Here is a 25140-nt window from a genome sequence, read left to right as displayed (position 1 = left end):
CAAGGTGCAAATCCGATACCTGGGGGAAAATAAAACTTACAACAGGAAAAGCAATAAAAATCAGCCAACAAAATGAAAGAGAAACTGTGCTAATAAACACAGATCTAAAGTTCCCTTTCTTTTGATTGAGCTCATGTTTGCTCGTATCAAACGCTGATCAATATTTAAGTCTAGACAGAGTGCACACGAAAACTAGTGAATTAGAAATAATCACACACATTTCAAAAAGCATAACATGTTTCCTTTTTAGTTAATAAAATTGAATTTCCTTTTTCATCACAGCCAAAGTTAATAAATGGATGAATTTCTTATTAATAAAAACATTGGCAAAATGCCTAAGACAGTAAGTAAACACATTGATTTCTCATAAACATGATATGGCACAAAATCAAGGACATGGTATCTCAAAATGGCAAAAGCCAAAAGATAAACCTCTTGAAAAACAAACAAAACAATTTACTGTTAATTTCTGCAGGCTTTGAGGCTAAGCATGTAGTATGCTTATAAAGTGCTATCATGTAAAATAAAGATTAACAGTGTATAATTAACGATTACATAATATGATTCGATTCCGAGATACATTTTCGAATTGCTGCCAGAAGATGACTGGATTCATTTGCATTTGCGTCTTTATCTGCCAAAAATAAGCCATGGTATCTATATGGATTTATATGAATAAATACTCTTATCAACAGTATGTTGATCTCCAATCTTTAAGCGATCCAAATGACAAAATAATTAGTCCACATTCCACAAGTCTACAAATCTGGCTACTCAGAAACAACAGTTCACTTCAGTTCCCACCAAGAGCATTGAGTGGATCATCAAATATGTCACTCGAGTCTGCTGCAGTACTGTTCTCCTGGGGCGGTGGTGTCTTCTTTGATTTATGCGGAGCCTTCGCCACTGGTTTGACTGTGCTTGGTGAGAAGATTTCATCTTTTAAGAACAGAGATAGACACAATAATTGGTTAAATATGCCCATATGCAAAAAGGTAGACCACTGGGCCACACAGGATCAAAAGTGAGCATTGAATAAAAAGTAAAAGTACAGACAAATGCCTGCGTGCATTTGATAATTGCTTACCCGTGTCATCATTAAATATCGACTTGGTCTCTCCCCCTGTCTTGGATTTCTGTTTTGTTTTTAAGGAGTCCGTCAGGTCCGCAAAAATGTCTATGTCGTCATCGAACAAGCTGGTATCGATGGTCTTCTCTTTGTGCTTCTTGCTAACTTTAGACACAGCGGCTACATCATCCTGAGAACACAAATATTCAGCCAATAAGGGAAGACGAAGCAACAAATTATGGTGGCACACAAACCTCGACTGTTTTGCCATCAATGTACCTGGAAGATGTCCTGCTTGGAAAAACTATTGCTGTTCTTGATTTCTTTACTACCGGTGGACGAGGGAGTGGAACTGTTGCTCACTCCAAAGATGTCGTCGTCGTCGTCGTCGTCGTCGTCATTGTCTTCCAAAAAGGATGAAGCCTTGGCTTTCCTAGTGGTCGACCTCGGTTTGACTTTTTGAAAAAGGTCATCCATATTTTTATCAAAAATGGATGGGAATGTACTTTTGTCTTCATTCGATCCCACCCCACTACTGGCCTGAGGTTGTGTAGTCTTGGTGGTTAGTCTGGCGGAGGGTGTGTTAGTGACTGAAGTGGCCTCAAACAGACTGTCAGAGCCAAAAAGATCGTCCTCATCAGAAGACGGCAACACCTTGGCACTGAGGCTGTCCTTACTAGAGTCTTTCTTTCCAGTGTCTGTAGATACTGGCAATGTCAGTACAGAGGGTCTGGGGGAGATTTCAGAGAGGGGTGGTTGAGAAGGTGAGGAGGTGGCCAAGGCTGTGGGTGCAGATGAGCTAGGTAGTGTCGGACTGGCACGCGTCTGGCCGGATTTGTGTGGTAGGGGTAAGACTAAGGTAGAAAGATTTGGGTTTGGTCCAGGAACATCTCCACTCAGGGTCTCTTCTCTATCCCCCACAGATCTCTGGGCGGAATGCTGCCTCGCAGCTCTAGACTGGGGTCTCCGCTGAACAGCCCCTTTGGCACGACTCTGCATGACAGGAGATTTGCACTCACAACAGCACAACAGAAATTCAAGAAATGAAAATAGACTAAAAAAATGTCATGACAACAGATATTATACTGGATCAAAAGTCCACCTTGTGTGCGCTCTCCAGTGTCGTAACCTGGACTGGGGCGTCGAAGCTCACTCCTCCCTCACTGTCTGTCTGGCCTCTTACAGGTGTCGTTGCAGGGCTGGGGCTCAGGCTGGAGCTGGACACCCCAGATGAGGAGCTAGGACCCATGCCAGGGAGGACACCTATGGCCCCTGGCTTACTGGGAGCTGCACCAGGAAGCAACGCTGCAGGGTTGATCTTCAGATTTGTCTGAATGTAAAATGAACAGATGCACCAGTAAAGACATTTATAAAGGTGAAAAATAAGCGACTCTCTCTACATAGAGCTTCTCAGTTTGGATCCATGGAGCAGATCAGGAGGAAAATTAAGAAATCAGAAGAATGGATAGAAATGGGGCAGGACCAAGATGCGTGAGTAACATCTAGTGAAACTGAGAGGAAGAGCGAGCAAATTCTTCCTCTAAAGCTAAATCTAAATAGAGAATTATCCTCATTTTGATAGGCATGCCACTGTGGAGTATGAAAAAGCCCAGAGAGAAGAAACATTAAAAGAGAGAATGACTAGGTGGGATTAGCAAAGTTTTTCTCAGGAGGAATCAGAGAGAAATGTCAGGAAGGAAGACTATTGATTTAAAAACAAAAATTACTTGAAGTTTCCCAATCCTTGTTGAGGAATCTTTAGGTTTTACAGGGCTCGGTGCAGGTTTCTGTGCGGTCAGATTACAGCAGGATCAGAATTATATCCAATAAAAAAGGCATTTCTTGGATTCATCTACAAATGTTACCATCTTTGAATGGGCAGTAAATTATTAGGTGGATTTGTCTACACAAAGTAAAAAACGAACAAAAAGCTAATACAAAACCAAGTATGTTTTTCTCAATCAAAATCACATGGCCACACAGGCATGGGGGTTCATTGCCTTAGGAAACAAAGTAGTAAATGATATTATTGAAGAAATTCTATTCTTACGGTACTCACCTGAATCTCTGACACAGATTCTGGGCTGGCTAGTGGAGCTTTGTCAGTAGGTTTACTGGGTTTCTCTGCTACCTTCTGTCAATGACAATGAAATAGAGAGATGAAGCTTATACACAAAGCTAGGAAGCAAGAATCCACCTTATTCTCACGACAAAAATAATTTAATTGCTACCGGAGGCGGAGCTCTTGGCTTGGTGGAGCTGAAGAGGTCGTCCTCATCATCATCTGCAAACAGACTTTGTGCTGCTGGCTTCGCTGAGCTGAGCTTGGAGCTCTAAAAAGTAAAAAACACAGTCGTACATCCTTACAATCTAGTGATGATATCTGCAAATAGTGTAACAGTTGAATAAAACATGTAACGTCTAAAGAGTAATGAAACAGATATGACGATCTAATATACTGACCGCAGCTTTCCCTGAGGTGGCAAAGAGGTCAACATCTGGGTCATTGTCCCTCTGCTGCGTCTGACTGAACAGCAGCTCCTCGTCCAGGAACACACCGGTACTCTTTGCCTGCGGTCGCTCCTCTGTGGGCTATAGAAATGAGAAACGCTGTAATATCTTGACTGCATGAGAGCTAAATTAATTCTTCACACTGTTGTTAGGTTTACAGTGAAAACAAACCATTTCTGTGTTTCTGCCTGTGGGTTTACTAGGTGTGAATATGGGATCACTCCTATCTGTATCGTCTTCATCCTCATCTTCAAACAGACTAACAGTTTTCGTTTTAACTTTGTCCTCCTTCTTCTCCTCGTGTGGCGGTGAGCTGGCCTTAGAAAGGAAGTCATCCTCGTCATCCAACAGGTTCTTTGTCCGCTTGCCTTCCAGAACGTTAATGCCTCCAAACAGACTGACAGCTCCCGCAGGCTTCTTTTTACTTTCATTATTCTCCGGCTCAGGAGTCTTCGCCGCTGGCTTCTCCTGCTGCGAAGGCTTGTCCTCCGCCACTGCCCTGGAAATCGCAACCTCCTCCGATTTCTGTAATTGGGAGGGCGACGGAGAGGCGATGGCAGGTTTCTGAAGAATACGACAAATAATTTAATCTCAGCTTGGGAGATGATGCAAAATAAATAGTGTAATAATAAAGTAACTCGCTATTTTAAATTTTTATATTTCAATTAACCAGTTTTCTTGTTAATTGAATGATCTTAACAATTCTCTATGCACGCTTCAAACATGATTGTTTTTCAGCGTGCTCACTCACTTCAGCAGCTGGTGTTGCAGTGTTTGTGTTGACAGTGGGTTTGATGCCAAAGAGGGAACATTTATCTTGATCATCATCATCTCCCTCGTCTTCAAACAAGAGCGCAACTCGCAGAGGCTTTTTCTGACTGCATGAAAAGTGACAGAACAGGAGCACAGACGAGAATCCTTGGTTATAGAGGTGGCTCAGGAGAGAGCACCTCCAGCCACTTTTGTCCAAAGCAACTTACAACAAGTGCATTCATCCATGAAGATATTACTCAAAAAGCGCAAGAATTAACAGAGTACATAAACATTCATCAAATAGGCAAAACCTTCAAGTGCTTATTTGTAATTTTGTGCTTTTTTGTGTGTGTGTGAATGTGTGTGTGTGCATGTGTTAATGTAATCACACAGGATTGTAGGATTTAGTTCTCCTGCAGTCAAGATATTACAACTTCTTCCCAAAGTTAAAAAGCTTGGGAAGAAGCTTCCAAGGGGAAGAGAGACACATGGACGAAGACGAGCGGTACGACAGAAGCCGGGGCAGCGTCGCACTGCATTTCAGTTGGTTGATGTTTTGTGTTCCGGTGAGTGTTGGGTGACAAGGATGTTTGCCACAGTGGAGCCCATCACCACCAGACATGGAATATCAGCCGCTCACCGGTTACCCTTTTATTAAGAACGAACACAAAACAGCAACCAACTGAAATGTAGTGTGACCCGTGACACCTCTCTCTCTCTCTCTCTCTCTCTCTCTCTCTCTCTCTCTCTCTCTCTCTCTCTCTCTCTCTCTCTCTCTCTCTCTCTCGGAAGCTTCTTCACAGGCTTTTTCAACCTGGGGAGTGATTAGACAATTGAAGTCAGGTCTGCTGATCACTCCCCTGCTGCAGCTGGAGGTCCTCTCTCTCCTGAGCCACCTCCAGCCTCACAAGCGTATTTCCCCCAAAAAGGTGTGTGATAAAAGTGATAAGACAATTTTAGACAAACCTCTAATGTAAGAATGACAAAAAAATAATGAATACTGTTAATACCTCGACTCTTTCGTTGGCGCGAACAGATCGTCCTCCTCGTCGTCAAAGAGGCTGCTCTTTTGAGATGTCCGGGCACTGGGGAAACTGGAGGGGGCGCTGGCACTGGGCTTCAACCCGCCTGTTTTGGACTCTGGCCTTGAAGCATTACTTTCTGAACTGATCCACTGGTCCTGTCATTCAAGAGGATAATCTATCAATATCTACAATCAATTAAATACTGGCATGCAGCGGTTTTTTTTTCTTTAAATTGCCATACCTCATCATCGCTGAAGAGGGAGCTGGACACAGTACTACTGGGTTGCGGTGTTGAGGCTTTAGTCTGATTAGCTTTTGGTTTAGATTTAGCTGCAGATGCAAACAGATCCTGCAGGATGAAGAACCATTCATTATTTTAATGAACTCACAGTTTTGTTCACGTGTGTGAAATGTTAAGTCAGGTTTTTTCCACCTCTTCTTCCTCGTCATCAAACAACGACGAAGGGGCCTTGCTGGTTTTGCTCTGGCTTGTAGGTTCAGGCTTAGACTGACTTCTAGGAATGGTTGGAAATACCTGCAGAAGGCATTTACATGTGTATATATATAAATAAATATATATTGTGTATTTCACTTATCAGTTGTCCCCCTAGTAAAGTTAGAAAAGCTTTACTTGTGTATCTTCATCATCAGAGAAGAGGCCTCTGGTCTGGGGTTTCTGAGTCGCCTTTACAGCAGCTTTCCCGACGTCTGGAGTAGGTCCATTCTGAAACAGATAAAAGGATGACTTAATGGAAATGAAATTTAATATGAACAGCTTTTCAAATTCCAATTTACAGTTTTAGTACTGGTGCAAATATCAGTGAATGAAGCGGTCCTCGAAACTAAATAATAATCTCACAGACTCCACTTGAATATGAGCAAACACCAGTGACTTAACTGCGACTAGGTCTGTTCATTTAATGGCACTCGTGTCTGATAAATTAACTTGTGAGTCATTGTTGGAACAAGTTACACCGAAACTTTGTCACTCCATAGACAACACTTGCCAGTGGTGCCGAGCAAAACTTCTGAAAAATGAAAGCTCAAAAGCCTCCATACACTGCTGAAGCCCAACCGAGCCCTATGTCGTGAAAAACTAAAATTTTGAATTTAAAAAACCAAACCACATTTGATTTTGTTGGGAGCATATTGTTACACAATGATCCATTCAGACCTCCTCAGACTCCTCGCTGGTAGATGGACGACGTTTTTTCAGTCCCTCGCTGAGCAAGCTTTTAGTCCCAGGACCAAACACGGAAATGGCCCCAGCTGGCATCTGAACAGAACAATGAATTATCAACATAGGGGGTCTTCAACATGCTACACACAAAACACTGTGTAGATGTACAAAACTTGATATGTAATTCAAACAATCATTTCTACTTTGAGCCAACAGTGAGACACTCGTATGTTGATCTTAACCTTTTTCTCAGGGGGTTTAGGCTGTTCTACCACGACCTCCTTCTTGCTCTGAGCTGGAGTAGGCGCATTGTACTTATTACCAAATATGTCGCCATCATCATCTTCATCAAAGAGGTCAATAGCCGTCTTTGATTTGGGTTTATCTTTTCCAGCTGGAAAACGAAGAGTGTGAGAGAGTGAGGATCCCACCTGAACTTGGACTGTAACACTGTAGCAGGCATTCTCACACACTTACCAGATTTTTGCAGACTTTTACCACTGAAAAAGTCATCATCATCATCCTCCTCCTCCTCCTCCTCATCATCAAACAGCCCTCCTCCACCAATACCAGCTCCTGTAGGAACCGGTTTGGAAGGAGCATTGGTCTTGGGAACTGGAGTTCCGTTCTCCTTGCTCCCCACCGAGTCAGAGTCCTTCCCTGAACTGAACAGGCTGTTATCTGTTAGGAGAATGTCATTTGATTTGTTTTGGGCTGGCAAAGCAAATTTTTTAAAAAGGGCTATTTGCTGTCATACAAGTGACTGCTGCTGCTACCTGGGAATATTGAACCGGCGCCCGCTGCAATCTTCTTTGCAGGTTTGCCAGATCCTTGGACAGAAAAGAGAAGTTCTGTGACAATCCGAGAGTCCAGGGAGTTCCAGTTTGTCTGTACACTTCTGATCTGTAATGCGGTCTTACCTGCGGTTTCAGCTGCAATTTTAGTGCTTTCATTCATCACCTTTGTCTCTTCAGACAAGAGAGGTTTTGGTGCCTCAGCGAACAGATCGCCCTGCGTGGCATAGCATAATACAGTAGGAAAATTTAAATCTGGCTGCAGTCTATATTTACTAGAGTGTGGAATTAGACGGAATCAGTCCAGGAGAACTGACAGAGATTCAGTTTTATGTACTTCATCGTCGTCGTCGAACAGGCCTCTGCCTCCGCTGAAGAGGCCACTTTTCCCTCCGAATGGGGAGAAGTCGTCGTCCTCCATCTTTGGTGGTTTGAACATGTCATCACTGTCGTCGTCAGCTGCTGTTACAATGCACATAAAACCATATTGAGCCAGCATGCAGGGGGAAAATGGACGTACTGTGGAGTTGACTAATGCAAAAGTCAAACATGAGGTGTGAATTGCACTGACAATGGGTGAAATTCCTACCCTGTGGCTTTGGAGGCTTTGGCTCTTTTCTGCCTTTACTTTTCTTCTTAGATGACAGTGCTTCCAAGACATGACATTGTAGAAAGAAAATAACCATAAAACATGCACATGCAGTGATGACACCAATCCCTAGAAACTCCTTAAAGGCAAATCTCACATGTTAACATTGGTGGTTTAGAATTTTACTCAAATCAAATATGAGGAGTGGGAGGAATAAAAAAAGGATGAAAAATCAGAGTGAGATGTTATTATATAACGACAGGGACTTACATGCACGATCTCCGTCCGGTTTGTTGACCGGTTCTCCTTTGATTCGGGCTGCCAGCTCATCAGCGAAGGACGATGGGCCTGTGGTCTGCACGTGACGTAAAAACAAACAGAGCAACATCTCTGAGTGTTTTCCCCAACTAAAATTACATGAACACCACAGAAAAAGATATCTCTAGGCATACCTTTGTATTGACGTCATGATCATCATCATCCTTGTCTGATTCTCCAAATATGTCAGAATCCTCATCTTCCTCTTCCTCCTCGTCATCGTCCTCATAACTCAACATGGACGACTTCTAGAGGAGCGCGGGAGGAGAATCTATTGTTAGATTTTATTTTCAGTTTCAATGTAATGTTTGATGTGCTGGCATCGAACTTACCTTCTTTATATTGTTGTGCCCTTCATCTTCCTCCTGATTAAAATCGTCATCGGAATGCTGTTAAGTAAATGAATACAATTAGGTTTTTTAATTTAAGGTTTAAGATGCAAGAATAAGAAAAAAAGACAAATACTGTGGGAAAGAAATAGGAAAAAGGGTCTTACAACAGCTTCTTTGTCATCTTCACTATCAATCACACTGTCTCTGTCACTGTCAACTGACATTTCTGGAAAGAGAATCATACACACACACACAGACACACACACACACACAATGAGGGAAATAAACATAACAGTTTGTGAGTGCTGATGGGTGATGAATTGCGCCTGAGGAGGCTGCAATAAGTACACTACCGTCACTTGAGAGGTCCCCAAGTCCGACATCGTCTTGTTCCATGAAGGCCTGGGAACCAATCAGATATGGCAGTGGCCTGTCCACATATAGATCCTACAGACCAAAAACAGTCACAGATTTTAAAGTATAATAATGCATTATCACATGCATTTAAGCAGAAACTTCTTCTGCTTCTGTAAGCTCAAGAGCGCACCTTGGGCTCTAGGATTGCCTCCACTCTGTCGACGGCCTCCTCGTCCTCCGAGTCAGAGTTTCCCGCTTTGATGTCCAGATGCTCAAAAGCCGACTCCAGGACTCTTAGACCATAGTTCACAGCTTCCTGCATCTTGGGGATCAACTCTGCCTCTTTCCGCTCTCGTGTCTTCTCCTTGAGGGAAAAAACAGAAACGACAGACACGGGCAATGCGAGACTTGTGAGTACTGTGGCCACACTGTCCCGGAAACAATAACACCTAAATGCAATATTCAGTGCAATTCTGGTCGGTGTTTTCTATGCCAGCAAATGTTAAAAGCAGGAAGAATGAAGTCTGTATATACCTGTTCAGGCTGTTTCTCCACAGCATCAGCCTTCGGTATAGTCTCCTCTACCTCTTCATCATATACTCTCTGCAGCAGGTCACAAACAAGAAAGATGTTTTGGTTACTAGACAGGAAACCAAAGTTCACAACAAGAAGAACCTTTCTTTAGTAGAGTGAATTGTCAGAGTAATAATATAACATTTAAATATTTCAATTATATACATTACATTTTCTATAAACTGTGTATTGGAGAGCATGAGAAAGTCATTAAAGACAGAGTGTAAGCAGCTGTCGGTGGCTTTGGTGTCACGGATCAGACTGTCCAACTGCTTTTCGATCTCGTGCGTCTTTGACAGCATCCTCTGGGAGAAGTCTTGAAGGAACAGGAAGAGCTGTGAAGAAAAACAAAAACGGCTATTGAGACAGCAACAGTTTCCGCAACTTACGTCACACCGAAGGCACAAATTTCACAATGCCCCCAACTACTCTGATTTCTAAACTAAGTAAATAAATCTGCAGCATTTGAAGATGATCAATCGCTGTTTTTCTTGTCTTACACGAAAGCTAGGGAAGACGTTCCCGACTTACCCCGGAGTCAGCTGCTAAAGACCAATTGGCGCTTGTCTGTCGCATTTCTTCAAGGGTCCAGGGTCTCTCCCAAATCTGAGCATCTGTCTGCAAGTGTTCACTCCGGCTCGGGCCATTTGCCATTCGATCCGGCAAACCGCTCATCTGCAATCAGATCATTTGTTGTCATTAATGCCATGGAAAAAAAACATTCCACATGTGTACTAATAAAGCAGTTTTAAATTTGTACCAGTTTCTGTTTAAGGTAAACAGCTGAAAGACTGAATTTTAAAGCTTGTTGGAAAACATGTAGGAAACTTGGACACAGCAGGCTGTCCTCTGCACATTAGTAATGTTATTGCCAAAGCCCAAACCATGAACTGTGGTGGTTAAATCGCCTTCAAAGGGTCTCTGTGGTCTTTCTCCGTGGAATCAGGGACAACAACAGGGCCAAACAAGTGACACAGAGATGCCTCCAAGCAAAGAACAGTCTGCCAGAACTACCGCCCTCTACTCCAAGGTTTAAAAACTCCCCTCTGTTGAATACATCAGCCAAGAAGATCATTAACCCCAATGATTTTGGAGAGAGCAAACTCAGATAGTGGCAGCGGCAGCAGCAGCAAGCTGTGCCACTGCCACTATCTGAGCCAGCCCCTGCTGTGTCTGGACTATTTCATGTGTTCGTGTTATAGTATGTGTGCATTTGGTTTATGCCATTGTCTCAATCTTAAGAAAAAAAAAGGTCGGTGATTCCCCAGAGTCTGACTGTCAACAGGCCAACTGATGGGGACAAATACACCTCTGATATCCTGCTCAATTGATTGTCTGATTCGCTGCCCATGGATCGAGCATCTGTGTGTTTCGATAGTGACCACACGATGCATTTCATTGTAACTCGCAGCGTCATCTGTTTCTTTACCTACTGTTGTTTTTTGTGGCTACACTTGCGAGGCAACATGCTAGCTCCGGCTCCGCCTCCGGCTCCGGCCGCACACGTTGCAAATTAGCGGAGGGGCAACTTCAAAAGTTGCCCAGATGTTATTTTGTCCCTCTTGGCTTTCACATTCGTCTGGATGGAGAGAGCAGGGGGGGGGGTGGGGGGGGCAGTTTGGCTAGCAACTAGCGCAACTTCGCTAGCCAACACTGTCGTTAGCTTCGGCTGCTCGAAGCGACACCGAGCGATGCACACGCAGGCAAATGTCAGCGCTTACCTTGAATCGACTGCTGGCCCACGACCGGCAACTGTGTTCACCAACGAGGAAGAAGGGAAAAAAAGAAAAAAAGATATATGAGATCGATTATGCTAAATTTGGCCTTTCCCTCATTGGTCTTCTGACAGATCAGCCATGTTCCGTCTGCAGACAGTCACCTGACTACCGTTGCCGGGCAACCCGGTGAAATCGGGCGGGGCGGAGCGGAGTGGAACGGACCAACCACCAGGCGCGCGGAAGAAGAGAGGACTTCGTTAGCCCTCCACTTTCTCCCGACTGAAAACGATGACTTGGACTTAATCTTTCGCACACACCCGTATTCCTGGACCCGAGGGAATATCAATTTTTATTTATGCTGATCAATTTTAAATGAGCCACTTTTCAAGTGCTGTCAGCAGCTTTTGATGTGTGTGCGCACTTCCTCATTCAGATACCACGTTGTACAAACAACTACATTTTGAACCCAACGAAAATCTAGAAAGGTGTTATTTATTATTCTAATAATGTGAGCACTTTCTCACAAGAAATGTAAAAAGTCAGTATCAAACAGAGGTCCCATTTGGCCCATGCTGATAGATACACTAGTGAACCATTTAATTTAAAGCTATACATATAATTACTCTAAAACACTGCATATTATACTGCATATGGGCATGGTGCACGATAACTTGGGTCTCAAGCTGCTTCTCAACGCTTACCCAACAAATCACTGTGACATTTCATCACTTTAAACACTTTAAGAATTCTGTTAACATGTAAATAAAGTTTATTTTCTGCATTTGTAAAGTTATAAAAAAATATATTAACTAGAAATAAACATGCACACACTTCACACAACAGTAAAAAAAAGAAGAAAAAACAATCAGGAAATAATCATTGGTCAATTATACAGAGGTGTAAACATAAACAACGGCTAGATTTCTATTCAGCTTGTTTCTTGGTCTTGTGTGCTCGGGCGTACAGAGAGTAGGCTTATTGTATATACCCACTGCATAAAGAACTGTAACTAAAAGGCAGAAATTGTTTACGAGTGTTTTAAAATCAGCGACCCTGCCGTGACTGAAAACTAGATGCAGCAGTGGGGGTCACCAGACACATGAATTAGTAACTCTTAACGTCCTGTGGACAGGATATTTGGTTGTTTACGAGCTGAGGCTGACTTGCAGCCTAACATCAAACATATGGTAAACTCAGTATATCACTGACTGGCTGAAGCAAACACGTACAATAATAAATCAACTATTTTTGAGAAATTACAAAACTTTAAGAAAATGAACATAGCTGGCAACAAGGATGTAAAATAAAAAGTCCTCCCACATTAGCACAGGTTGTGGAAGGTACTCAACTGCAGTATGTTACACACATACTATTCAAATTTGTACACAGCTGAATAACTGAGAACAGTAGGACAGCGACAAGTCATTTGCATACAAATTTACATATCAAAGTTTTTCCCCAAAATATACATACATTAAAACTATTACTTTTTTGTGCAATATTAACCAAACATAGACACGGCTTCATACTTTAAACAATGTGATCTCTCCTAAAAAGCTTTTTATTCAAAAATATATAATTAATGTATTAACAGTGAAACTTAATAGGAAAAGAGGAGGACAGGAAAATACTGTAGTGCAAATCGAACATATTGTTAGGACAACAGCTATCAAAGGATTGCAAACTAATAAACCGCCTATGACACTAAATCACATGCTGCTGCTGCTGCTGCTGCTGCTGCTGCTGCGGTTCTGGTGAGAGGTTCCTCTTGTGTGAACCAGATCGTCAGCCTCAGTACACTCATGGACGACGGGCTGCATCTCTTGCATCTTCTCGTTCGGTTCTCCAGAAAAGGGTTCTATTGCATCTTCTGTTTGACTTTTGTCATGCTCTGGATCGTGTCCTTTTCTTCCTTCTTTCTTCTTCTCCTCCTCCTCCTCCTCAACAAACAGTACAACCTCATTCTCTCCAGCTTCATTGGTGTCTTCCTCTTGTTCTTTCTCCACCAACACAACGGCCTCTCCATCATCACTGCTGTCCATGCCGCGCTCTTCTTGGCTACTCACCAACGTATCTACAGGCGGAGGTTGCCAATAATCATACAGTTTGCCCTAAGGGATGGAAGTATACCAATGTCAATGAGAATCGTAAACTTGCAATTTTTTCATTGGAAGAACTGTCAGAAATGGAAGCAATTTTAACTGACTACAGTCACAAACTACTAGAACACAGGAATTATAAAAAGAAATTAGCTAAATAAAGTGTGACTACTGTACATTGAGAGGCCTGATCTTCTGAAGCATCATCTGCCACTTGGTGTAGATTCTGGCCACGAGATCCTTTACCTGGTGAAAGGAGAGGAAGGTAGAGGTTGTCAAACAGATGAATGTAGCACTCTACATCCAGAGAGCACTTAAATGATTGCTGCCGACAGCTGCTCTATTTCACCATCAGCGGACACCTGAAGCTAATGAAAAGGTCAAAATCCATTGGAACTGTTTCTATACTACATACTATACTACACTTGGATCTACATCAAAATACACAGACCCGATAAAAAAAAATCTTCAAAAAAGTTATTTTTAAAAATCGTACTCACCTTGCTGCGGTAAAGACATTTCTCGCTCTCTCTGATATCACACTTAACATGCGTTTCCAGCTCAGAGCACAGACACAGAAGTTGCTCCTGAGAGAAAAGATAACTCAACATTAACGCTCACAGTTCTCCCGACAACAAAGACAAGAAAGAATAGGGAGGTATTTGGGACAAATCATACCTTCTGATGAGCTGGGAGGAGCTGAAAATTGGAAGCTTCATTTGTCAGGGTCAGAAGGCTATAGCAGAGGTAGTAGGACTGAAACACATTGAAAAAAAGGAAATTAAAAAAACTGAAACATTTTATCCACTCAATAGAACTCAGTTAAGAATATCTAAATATAGGATCCTGTATTTCCTGATATGTTTATCCAAGACTAAAAACATCAAAAAATATTTTTTTTCAGAACATTTTGGAGCTCAAAGCATAAACCCTGTACTCACCTTTTGGTCTTGAGTGGCCATGTCCTCCGCTTTATCTCTCTGACTCCTGCTGGAGGAGCTCAGCATGCCTCGGAGAAGGGTAGAGGGTTGCATACAGGGCAGGTATGGCCTCAGCTTAGACAGCTATGCACCGCACCACACAAGTCATTATATTGCATGAGTCATTTATTGATTTCAAGAATTTGTATAAGTAACTGCACATATTTCAAGTGCTGGCATCAAAAGGTTTGAGTTGTACTGAAACAGCTTACCTGAAACTCTTTTCCTGTCGGTCTGTACGTGCACTTTCCATCCAACAACTTAGAGATCATAGACAGGCTCAGATGACGGCGCAGCTGCCTTTACAAATAAATGACAAACATACATACTTTTAATGGTGTATTACCATATTTAAAATAGTTGAGACGAGGAGATAAAATAGAAAGGAGAATGATTTTTTTTTAAAGACATACTTTCCACGTGTGTTGTCAGGCAGCATTTGAACAAGCAGGCACATGTTGTGGTGGTCATCAGTCAGATCGGTAAGCGCCAGGCAGATTCTGGGCAGCTACAGAGATTTTAAATAACAATTAACTGGGTATATACATTCATTAGAGGCAGCAGCAGTCAATTACAATGGCAAAAACACACTTGTGCTCTCACTGCAACATAAACTGTGATTGTCACTATCTGTTTCTGAATCTCTGCAAATCATAAGAACCATGTAGGTATATGCACTGACCACAGTGTCCCAGTCCCTGACGTTGTTGACAATTTTATACTGTAGAGGGAAAAGTTCCACGCTGGACTGGAGGATGAGCTGCGTGTCCAGGCTCACCCTTCCCACAACAGTTAGCAGAAACAGCAGCTCGTCATCGCTGTAAGCCCGGGGACACAGGCTCATACAGAAGGAGAGGTACTGCAGATGAGAACAAAAGACAAAAACAAAACAAGTATTGAATGATCTGATAGGTGAATTTTTGTTCTCTTTTCTAAAATTTCAATTTGCTATAGTGTTTCACCTTCAGGATGTTGTTGTAGTTGTGTTCAGGGACAGTGCTCTGTTCCGTTTTACTGGAAGGACTTTCACTTTTGATATATACGTCCTCCCTACGCAAACACACAGAAGTCCAGCTGAAATTAACCAGACTAACTAACCAGTGATGGGCATTTGTCAACAATGACCTAAAACTCATTTCAGTTTATAAATCAAAGGAACGACAATTTGCAAGAATGCTACTCACAGCAAATCTCCTTCTGTGAATGGCGGTTGCAGATTCTCAAAAGGGAAGAGGGTTACAAACGCAACTCCCATATTCATCAGGACCAGTGCCACATCAGCCAAACTGGGAACCCACACTTCAAACTGCTGGCTTCCGCTTTTCACTGAGGAATTGTGCAGACAGGAAAAAAAAAGTCAAAACAACTTATGAGAGAAGAGATACCAAAAGCTTTAGGGGCGGAGGGAACACTGACCTATCTGATAAGCAGCAGTGCGGGCGATGTCACAGAGGGCCTGCAGCATCTTCTCAGATACCAGCCTCTCACTGTGGACTGACATCATCTGATAACGTCGACAAAGAATAACCGTCAACGATCAGATATTTTGGACAAAAGTCACTGATAAAATGCTGCAGGTGTGCGACGCCTACCTTGAACAGGAAACGGGTAATGCGGGCGGGACAGGGTGATTGACAGTCGTACGCTTCTTGGAACAATCCAATGATCACATGCAATCTCAGCTGAGCAGGACTGGACCTGACAGAAAGAAAGGGGAATGTAGGTAGAGACAAAAAGATTAATTTGACTGACAAAAATGTCCTTTGAGGACTATAAATAATTTACTACTTTCAAGAAGAAAGACAAAAATATCTAATTTTTTTAGCTGAACTTAGATGACAGGTCACAAAATGATAAAGAATCTCTCCATGGAGACTGTGAGAACCCATATGAAGTTTAGTCTTTGGTTGTCAAGGTATAGGATACTACAGATTACTCTAAACTAGGGATGGGACGATGCCACTTTTTCGTGTCCGATCTGATACCGATCCTGCAACCTTGAGTATCTGCCAATACCGATCCGATACTGATCTGTTCCAATATTTTCCCCACTAGTAAAATAAAATATTAATAATGCATTGTTCAGGATGCACTTAGCTTAACCTAGCCATCTAAAACCTCATACTCAACTGTGAAACAAATAATCAACTCCCCTAAAGGAAGACATGCAGACCCAGCAACATGACTGAGTTATGGAATACTGCTGTTTTATTTCTCACGGAACTTTCGGCAGAATGTTTTATGGTCAGCACCATTCAAACAAGCAAAACACAAATTTTCCTGTAAACTGTTAGTCAAATAATAATAAATGAACATAAAATATGATGCCGGAATGTCGTTCAAGGCTTAGTAGATATGTAAGTAGCGTTTATTTAGTATGTTTACTGTAGTGCATCGGATCTGATTTTACTTCTCATTTATTCCGATATCCGATACAGTCATTTTGGTCAATATTGCCCCAATACCGATATGGAATATTGGATCAAGCCATCCCTACTGTAAACCTTACCAAAGAAGTGTTTTCTGTGCGGTCCCCTGCGGAGTGACCCTGCATTGTCTGAGCTGAAGTGTGTCCTGGTTGAAGATCTGCCCAAATTTCTCCATGTTGAACACCGTTTCGCCTGGCGGCACCTCCCGAATTGCACTGGACATCAGTGAGTAGCGCTGCAGGAATTCCCTGGTAAATGAATGACAAACTAAACATTACAAATGCGGATTACATTCAACGTGCTGCGTCCCGATGGTGAGGTAAAACGTGACTATGTGATTCTGCAGGCCTTACTGCTGTTCTGAGGAGATGCCCTCCTCCTGCTTCTCCTCAGCCTCCTCGTATTCAGCTATTCTCAACAGGTCCTCTTTGCATGTATTGAGAAGCTGCATCTCGATCTCTTTTGCTCTGACAGATAAGATGAACGTGGACAAAGTTAAAGATACTGTGGCTCCAATTGAAAAAGAAATGGGAGTAAAGATTTTTCTGTATAATATACTTTTTAATGGTGTCCATTTCCTTCAGTATCTGATCGAGGTTGTTTTTATAGTGACCTGGCTTTGTGGTGGATGGCAACGGCTGCTGTGGAAAAAATAAAACACAACAGATGACGTTAAATATCCAAACATTGACAGATGAGTTGTTTACCACACATTTATAAGTATATGTACAATAAAGAAAAGTCCTTTTGGAGCTTACAGTTCTTAACTTGCTGCTGTGATGTCTGGGTGTACTTGGCTCGGAGAAGGCCTCCTTCTCCGGTGTATCTGGAGGCTTGGTAACACGCTCCATCATCTCCTGCAAGGAAAGCAGCTGCTCATCCTCGCTGCTTTGAGAGCTCTGGCTCATATCCAGGTCTAATGCAAAGCTCAGGTCTAGGTCAAGCTCCACATCTATGGAATCCTCTTCATTCACCTGCTTTCTACCCCATTCACTCGCCTCAGTCTCCAGCAGGGGAGACTGAGAACAATGGGATGTGGAAGTTTGTTCAGGCGCAGCTGTGTCAGCCTCCAAAGTCACGTTGTTCGGGAGGAGAGCCGTTTCACATTTCACATGCTGCCTACCTGAAAAATTGATCCGACTGTTTTTAAGTTCCCCGTCTTTAGAGCAAAGGGAAGTAATGTTTTCAAGTTTGACCCGCTCTAAAGCTACAGTGGGGGACAGCAATTGTAGGTTACTTGCTGTAGAAGAGGCTTTGCTGTCCTCTGCATGGATACGACCACTTACTGTGTTCTGACTTTTGCGACACAAGGACCCGGTAACCGCAGTACTCGATCTGATCACATCCACAGGTGAACAACTTTTCTCTGAGGTAAGCGATTTAGCGGGTCCCCCGTCTGTCTTGGGCTTTGCATTCTTTTGTGCAGCACCGACTACATAAGTGGTGGGATCGGGGGTGAAGAGCTCATCTGTATCATAAGGAATTACAGCAGGTCTTCGCAAGCGGGCAGTTTTATTCCGCTCTGACGCACGACAGCTCAGAAAACCTGAATGTGGTTTTGAGGCCGATTTGGAAGTGCTACCGTCCGTCTTTCTGCTCAGTGTCTTCACTGGTGAAACTGAGGTTCTGCGGTGAACATGAGGTGAACTACTATTGAGCCTCTCGGGAACTTCCGGGGATAATACAGTGCCTAATCTATTCCTGTTATTGTTTTCTTCGCCTCCTTTTTTCAAACTTTCTTTCACAGGCTTAGAGGATGATTTAGTCTCTTCTAATATAAATGCCTGCTTTACCCCGTTTGACGGTCGTCCCTTTATGGAATGTTTGGGTGACAGCAAGACATAGGGGGACTCGGTCGGTTTAAAAGTGAACGATAGTTCCAAACATGACGACTCGCCGCATGCCATCTTGTTATTTGTGGTTTCACGCTGCCCTCCCAAGGCTGAAGAATGTTTAGGTGACAACACCAGTGAAGTTTTGACTGAGTTTGGCTTTGGTGTCTTTGCTTTGCCCGAGTTTGCATCCGCAAAACACCGTTTCCCGGCATTGTCGTCGCAGTCCTCAAACTCCCTGCGCCTCTTCTGAGATGAGCAATTCAAGTCGACCACTGGTGACAGGAAAAAAAGAAAAATAAATAATAATTTATTTTTAAAATGAGTCTCTCTTAAAAAAAGGCAAAATTTTCAAATGAAATAAGTTCCTTGGAAATTTTACCTGGAATTGACTTCTTACTTGACGGCGTTCGTTTATGTTGCTGGTCCTAACAGAAAAAACAGTGTTTTTAGTGGCAGCTTTGCATTCCATACCATGGAAGAGAGAGCTATGGATCGTTTGCTGAATAATTAAAAAACAACTGATCAAGAGAACAGTTAAATAAATATCAGTGAACTGACTTACTCAAGTCAGTCAATGAATACAACCCCCCCACTTCTGATTGGTTAGCTGCAAAAAAACAACACCTCCCAGACAAAAAACAACTAACATGACACTGACGTCTTCAACCTGTAACACACTGTACCTTGCAAGGGGCTAGGCGGTTGTGCATGATGGGAAGACTGGAACCATTACATCTGTCAGAAGACTTGGTACTCGAAGAAGGCTGGTAGCCACGTGGGGACGAGTGGCTGTTACGGGGCCTGCAGTGCTCTGGGTCGGACGGAGGCTGTGGGTAAACACCTTGCACTGCCCCAGTGTTGATTGATGGGGTCCCTGGGGCCCTGTACAGCTGGACGGTAGGTATGGGACTCCTCACGTCGCTGGATTGAGCCTAGCAGAGTAAACACCAATTCAGCATCACACTAAATGCTGTAGTACAGGTCATAAACAAGACTGTGACCGAAAATCGATGAAAGCTGAAGTTGATAATAAGGCAGACTGGATGTCATGCGCAGAAGATTTCCCGATGCACATCACAGGTGGATAGTGCAGTGCCATCCAAAAAATCTTCCCTGTCCCAGTCTGAGGTCTTGAGAGCAACATGTGATGTTATGTAATCCACTGAGATGACACCATCTTCTTCCGTGCCTATCGAAACGCCCTTGTAGCTCTCTCATTGGTCTTTGCGGATTATAATCTACACAAGACATCCTCCTCTATAGACTAGATTCGAACCAACATGTGCCTCAGCTTCTTAACTTCGAAGATAACTTACATTCTACACATTGGCTGGAAAACACAAGTTACCAGAGACAGAGACCTTGCAGAGAATACACATGATCCCCTCCTAACAGTCTCAGTAAGTAGGGAAGAAAATTCTCCAACACAGACACTTATGAAAAAATAACTGTTTCAGTAATGGCCACATGAAAAAAAACAAACTGAAAACAATACCTTGTTTGGTTCTTGAATTTTTGTTGTTACATTTTTAGTGCTTGAAGGAGACAAAGTGACCGTGGGCTCGGTACCAGAAGGCCAAGGCTGTGGCATTTTTGCTGAGGCTTTACTGTCGAATGGGCTGACTGGAACAGGATGTGATGAACAGAACGAACGTGGGGGTGGAGCAGAGTGCTGTGACCAGCCCAGTCTGTCCCATGGCATGTGATGGGGCCTATTTGCTGGTGTACCAACATAAGTTGGTCTGCCTGATGAATGAACTGGTCCCAGGGCATGAGGAGAGAACCGGCGTGGACCCAATCTGTCCCTGTGGTACAGCTCAGGGCTTTGAAGTGGCAACACTCTCCTGGGCGGTGGGTGAGAGAGCTGGTTAGGGATCTGAGAGGGCTTCATCGGAGTCTCCTGGCGAAAAGACGCGATGTGGGGAAGGGGGCGCTGCTGGAGTGCGAGGTCCTTCCCTAGATTACGGAGGCAACATCACAAAACATTCCATGAGTGCTCAAGCGTGAACAGGTTTGAAAAGTTTGTCACTTCCAAGGACCATGATGCCCATAGCGATGGCTTATCTATCAAGTGTGTGACATTTTTCTGTCATTCTACCTGACAGAGATTATTGTTGTTACTGTACTTTACTCTTGCAGAGAGGCATCCAGATTCAAGTGAATCATTTGAGACTCAAAAGATAAAGACTAAGTTTTACAGTTACAATGCTAACAAGTGTTTGAATGAGAAGTAGTATGTGTTACAGAAGCTCAAGGACAACTATTAAAAGGATAAGAGTAGAGCTGCAACAGTTGATCGATTAGTAATCGATGCAAGTAGTTTTTATGAAAAAAAGGAAATATTCTATGATTTCAGCTTCTTAAATATGAATATTTTCTGGTTTCTTTGCTCCTCTATGACAGTAAACTAAATATCTTTGGTGTGTGGTCCAAGAGTGTGGTCCAAGAGTTTATCGATAAAATAATTAACAGATTAATAGATTATGTAAATAATCCTAAATTGCAGCCCTAGATAAGAGAGGCTTGGATGTGTGAACTCTAATCAATTGTGCTGTGTTACAGTGACAGAAGACTCTGTGGTCTCTTACACACATGCAGTGCATTTAATCATTTCAAGAAAAAAAAAAGATAACAAAAGAATGTTTATATACCAGCTATATTTTTTATACAGCCTATATATTAATACCAGAACTTTCAATCTCGTGTCTATTTTCAAGATAAACTTTCGAGGATATGGAGCCACAGCAACCATGTTAATATCAGTTCTGAATTAGCTCCAGCAGGAACAGTACACTGACAAGACTGTTGCCCGCCACAGTCTTGTCGTGCCAGAGACTCATATAACAAACCAAAAATATTTTTACACTTCTCATAGCAAGATAAAAAACCCTAATGTGTGTTTAGCTGTTGTGGCAACTATCCTGTTCTTCCCTGTGGTCTGCTGGGGGATTGACACCAACAGACTCAATAAACTGATTAACAAAACTGGCTCCAGAATGGGCTGCAAGCTGAAGACGTTTGAAGCGGTGGTGGAGAGGAGGACACTGAACAAACTGTTATCTATCAAGGATAAACCTTGACCACCCTCTCCACCACACGCTGGACGGTCAGCGGAGCTCCTGCTACAAAAGACTTTAGCTTCGCTGTCACAAGGACCGTTACAGGAAATCTTTCCTGCCAAAACCCATTAGACTAAACACCTCACTTCTGTCTGACAGAGAGACACTGGACACTGCACCTTAATGTGACCTGTTCTGGTAACTGACTGATTGCACATTTGGCACCATTTCATGTAAATTCTTTATATTTATTTCCATATATTCTTTTCTTGCAATTCGTATATTTTTTTAACATTTGTCTTTTGTATATATTGTATATTTCGTAAGGTCTGCTGCTTTAACACCGGAATTTCCCAGCTTGGGATCAATAAAGTACTTATCTATGTATCTTTCTCTCAGTCCAAATTCAACACTGCACCAATTGCTTTGAGCCTAAACAACACACGCGCCAAGTGTGAGGCTGATAAAGATGGACGGTTCACGAAATATGACTGACCTCTCTGCTGCCCTTAAATATAAACTATGTATAATTTAGGGTAGGATTTATAGCATGGTGCAACTTGCTATGTTAAATAACTGACAAACTCGCTCCCTTTCTGGCTACAGAGTACGTTTAAAATGCCCCATATATAATGACCTAATCATACTGTTATTTGGCGAAACATATACACTTGACAGTACAAGATTCACCTTTATTCCTCGGGGAAAAGTATTCTGCAATTGTCCTGCAAGAGAGAGGAAACAGATCATGCAAATGCAGCTCGATGGAGTACTAAAAAAGTATTAAAAAATTTGAACATAACTTGATAAAATAACCTATAAAATGTGTATATAAAGTGTTTGAGACATCAAACCAGAGGCCTGTACCACTATCAGGATTTGCGGTTATCGAGGTAACTTCAGGTTAAACTCTGGGTTTTCCGTCTTACGATGCTGGCTCCGGAGAAGGTTGAGTTCAGGATATATTTGAGATTGCTTTTAGCAATGAAAATGCTCTAGAAATGAAATGTATTATTATTATTATTATTATTACTATATGATATCAAAGACACTGACCAGTCCAACTACTGGCCAATCAGACCGCTGGAAAATCAGAGTCATCATTCTACGGATCCCGACTGGGACAAAAAGAGTTTTGAGTAACGTAACAAATAATAAAGCGCAGCAGATATTGAGCTCGACTGTGTTTTGTCTGACAGTGTTTAACTTTCTGATTCCATCACCGCAGCTCAATCGATACAACACGAGGAAGCTGTGGCGATAAACAGTCATAAAAGCGTGATACTATCTCTTTTATGAGAATAATGATCCACGCGCCGATCAATATTTCTCATGATCATGAACGAACAGTTCAGTGAGTGAGATTGCATTTAGCAATGAAAAGTGCTCTATAAATGAAATGTATTATTATTATTATTATTATTATTGTTGATGACATCACACATTGACTTTTCCCTGACATCACCTGAGCGTCCCTTCATCATAGCTCGATCATCGCCAGGCAAAAGGGGCAAAAGTATTCACCCACTGGGACACTTGATAAATTCCTGTGCTTGTTGACAACACATTTTTGGGCTGACTTTAGATTTGGAAAAATCTTTCGAGTGGTTCTTCTCTGTTTCCGTTGTTTGATCACGATACCTTCATTTCACCCTGTAGAATGTCACTTTTACGTGTCGCTTGGAGCCATCGGCGTTTCTTTCCGTATCATATCAAACATGTTAGTTAGACCTTGTGTTGAACTCTCCTCGTAGTACAGGCCACTGGCGCTACCGTGTCAGCCAATAACGAGGCGACACCTGCCAGCAGGTACGCTACGCAAGCGCAACACGCGTCCGGCTGCAGCAAGTATTGTGGCGCCTGTTGTGACCGACTTACACCGTCGCGTCGTCGCTCAACTGGGCCACTTGGGAAATGGTCGGCACGAACAACCTGGCAGCGTTGACACGCGACGACGTCCGCGGGTTCTAGCGGTGCTCATTTGCGCGAGCGCGAAGGCGGCTAGGCGGTGCTGCTAGCAAGGACTGCGAGGGAACGGACCCTACAGGCTTGTTTACATTGTTGTTTTCAAAATAAAACATGGGCCGCGGTTGTTTTGTTTTTTTAATTCTTTCACTTCAACCTGCTGGTTTCGTTTTCGGAACAAACGCTTGACAGCCTCGCTCAGAGCTAGAGGTGAAGTTGCTCACGCAGTGTCCGGCTAAACAGATTTTAATGATAGCAAGGCGTTGCATCAGGAAGTGCTTCGATTAGCGAGCGAGCGCGCTTGCTAGCGCGCGTGCGACTTAGCAACGGAGCGCAGACAAAGAGTCCGTGCGTTTTCTTACCGGCTGTCCCTTCGATTCTCTGTTGCTTGTCTCATTTTGAGGACTGGGCAGGTTGTCCATAACCACGGACAACCGATATTCACTTGTGATCGAGCTCCAACGACTGTACCTTCTCCCGCCTGTAGTCGCACGAGTCGCTCCGGGGCTAGCGTCGGATCGCAAGGTATTCTGGGACTTGTAGTTTCTAGTGCTTCATTTTCTTCTTCGTTCCCGGCGTTTGGCAACCAGCGTGAAAGGCGCATTGCCGCCACCTTCCGCTCCGGGGTGTGGACCAGAGATGAAATCCTACCCATTCAGTCAGTCTGCCGAACGATCTCAAAGAAGATTCTACAGTTCTGGCCAATTGGCAGGTTCATTCAAGCTTTATAGCTGAAATCCTGCACTCCAGTCTTCTTCAGCTCTTCCTTCATATATGATCTTTCTTGATTATGGGACTTAATTTCAGCAGTATGCCACTTTAAAGGGATATTTCACTGTAATGCACAGAGGGCCCGCCAATGGAAATATCTAATTTGACTTTCTGACATGTTTGCCTTCAGGTATTTAGAAAATATGACTGATCTTATATGTCGATATTTTTTGCTATTTGTAATGGAAGACAGAGACCATAGATGTCTTAAACAGGAGTATTTATTACAGGAGCTCAATATTGAGGACATTTTGGTTCATTACACATACAAGTGGTCAAGTGCATGATGCCCCCCCCCCCCCCCCCCCAAAAAACCCCAACCTATCCCGGTCACAGTGATTTATTTATCTCAGAATCGTGTCGTCTTCAAACACTGACAAAAGTCCCTAGTATCTCCTGTCTCAGCAAATCCAGGGCAAAGGGCGACCTGACCATGCTGAAGACTAAACATTCCACACAGTCTGGACATATTTTTTTCCCCCACCATCGTTGACAAGGGGAAGATCCTGTCGTCCGTGATCTTGTTGAGGAGTTGGGAGAGAATCTGTGTAGGGATTTATAAAATGCTACGTACAAGTTTATTTTAAATGTTGGTCTCTCTTGTTAGTCCGAAAGGGGTAGTGTGTATTTTTTTTTAAATAAACATGAATAAAATCTCACAATTGGAAAACCTGCCTACATGTGGTAAATTAATATATGTTAGTTGAGTCCTAATGACCAAAACCTAGACTTAGCTAGCATGTCACACAAAAACATTTTTTTTTCATGTCTGATTACCTATAC

At 42.8% G+C, this 25140-nt stretch overlaps 2 protein-coding genes across 6 annotated transcripts; both read right to left on the bottom strand.

The window, feature by feature from the left end:
• Nucleotides 1–219: 219 nt before the first annotated feature.
• Nucleotides 220–11385, bottom strand: washc2c (WASH complex subunit 2C). Of its 3 annotated transcripts, none has more exons than XM_035606547.2 (31): nucleotides 11223–11385; nucleotides 10033–10176; nucleotides 9672–9836; nucleotides 9463–9531; nucleotides 9119–9292; nucleotides 8925–9018; nucleotides 8736–8797; nucleotides 8572–8628; nucleotides 8374–8487; nucleotides 8192–8276; nucleotides 7922–7981; nucleotides 7670–7794; nucleotides 7459–7549; nucleotides 7315–7368; nucleotides 7016–7219; nucleotides 6781–6932; nucleotides 6533–6634; nucleotides 5990–6082; nucleotides 5792–5893; nucleotides 5600–5707; nucleotides 5344–5513; nucleotides 4332–4458; nucleotides 3752–4144; nucleotides 3533–3661; nucleotides 3301–3402; nucleotides 3129–3203; nucleotides 2797–2856; nucleotides 2172–2399; nucleotides 1349–2062; nucleotides 1088–1259; nucleotides 220–939 (listed from the first exon to the last, which is right to left on the bottom strand). In XM_035606547.2, exons 2-31 carry the CDS (start codon nucleotides 10174–10176, stop codon nucleotides 794–796), a joined length of 4371 nt encoding a protein of 1456 aa, XP_035462440.2. In that variant the 5' UTR covers nucleotides 11223–11385; the 3' UTR covers nucleotides 220–793. The 3 variants fall into 3 exon arrangements, with proteins under 3 accessions (XP_035462440.2, XP_035462441.2, XP_035462442.2); XM_035606548.2 differs by having other exon boundaries at nucleotides 7670–7791; XM_035606549.2 differs by lacking the exon at nucleotides 2797–2856.
• Nucleotides 11386–11965: 580 nt separating this feature from the next.
• Nucleotides 11966–24108, bottom strand: slf2 (SMC5-SMC6 complex localization factor 2). 3 transcript variants are annotated; one of them, XM_035606552.2, is made up of 21 exons: nucleotides 23949–24108; nucleotides 22312–22346; nucleotides 20058–20518; nucleotides 19246–19494; nucleotides 18942–18987; nucleotides 17486–18834; nucleotides 17286–17365; nucleotides 17081–17194; nucleotides 16808–16975; nucleotides 15891–15996; nucleotides 15715–15802; nucleotides 15483–15624; nucleotides 15261–15348; nucleotides 14981–15157; nucleotides 14712–14806; nucleotides 14511–14598; nucleotides 14260–14382; nucleotides 13997–14074; nucleotides 13819–13905; nucleotides 13496–13564; nucleotides 11966–13330 (listed from the first exon to the last, which is right to left on the bottom strand). In XM_035606552.2, the coding sequence occupies exons 1-21, from the start codon at nucleotides 23981–23983 to the stop codon at nucleotides 12929–12931; spliced, it is 4080 nt and encodes a 1359-aa protein (XP_035462445.2). In that variant the 5' UTR covers nucleotides 23984–24108; the 3' UTR covers nucleotides 11966–12928. The 3 variants fall into 3 exon arrangements, with proteins under 3 accessions (XP_035462445.2, XP_035462444.2, XP_035462446.2); XM_035606551.2 differs by having other exon boundaries at nucleotides 17286–17368; nucleotides 23949–24107; XM_035606553.2 differs by lacking the exon at nucleotides 23949–24108 and adding an exon at nucleotides 22489–22717 and having other exon boundaries at nucleotides 17286–17368.
• Between the last annotated feature and the right edge of the window lie 1032 nt (nucleotides 24109–25140).

This window comes from Scophthalmus maximus, chromosome 10 (genome assembly GCF_022379125.1).
Source record: "Scophthalmus maximus strain ysfricsl-2021 chromosome 10, ASM2237912v1, whole genome shotgun sequence".
In the NCBI taxonomy this organism is placed as follows: Eukaryota; Metazoa; Chordata; class Actinopteri; order Pleuronectiformes; family Scophthalmidae; genus Scophthalmus; species Scophthalmus maximus.
This window is presented reverse-complemented; position numbering and strand designations above follow the sequence as displayed.

What these genes read in the sequence shown, in the direction of transcription:
- slf2 (XM_035606551.2), bottom strand. Translation starts at nt 23,983, where the DNA reads ATGAGACAAGCAACAGAGAATCGAAGGGACAGCCG. An exon ending in GAGAATCGAAGGGACAGCCG is followed by an intron (nt 22,347 to 23,948) that starts GTAAGAAAACGC and finishes TCTCTCTTGCAG; the next exon opens with GACAATTGCAGAATACTTTT. An exon ending in GCACAGAAAACACTTCTTTG is followed by an intron (nt 15,997 to 16,807) that starts GTAAGGTTTACA and finishes TCTTTCTGTCAG; the next exon opens with GTCCAGTCCTGCTCAGCTGA.
- washc2c (XM_035606547.2), bottom strand. Translation starts at nt 10,176, where the DNA reads ATGAGCGGTTTGCCGGATCGAATGGCAAATGGCCCGAGCCGGAGTGAA. An exon ending in ATCATGACGTCAATACAAAG is followed by an intron (nt 8,277 to 8,373) that starts GTATGCCTAGAG and finishes CGTCACGTGCAG; the next exon opens with ACCACAGGCCCATCGTCCTT. An exon ending in ACCGGACGGAGATCGTGCAT is followed by an intron (nt 7,982 to 8,191) that starts GTAAGTCCCTGT and finishes ATGTCTTGGAAG; the next exon opens with CACTGTCATCTAAGAAGAAA.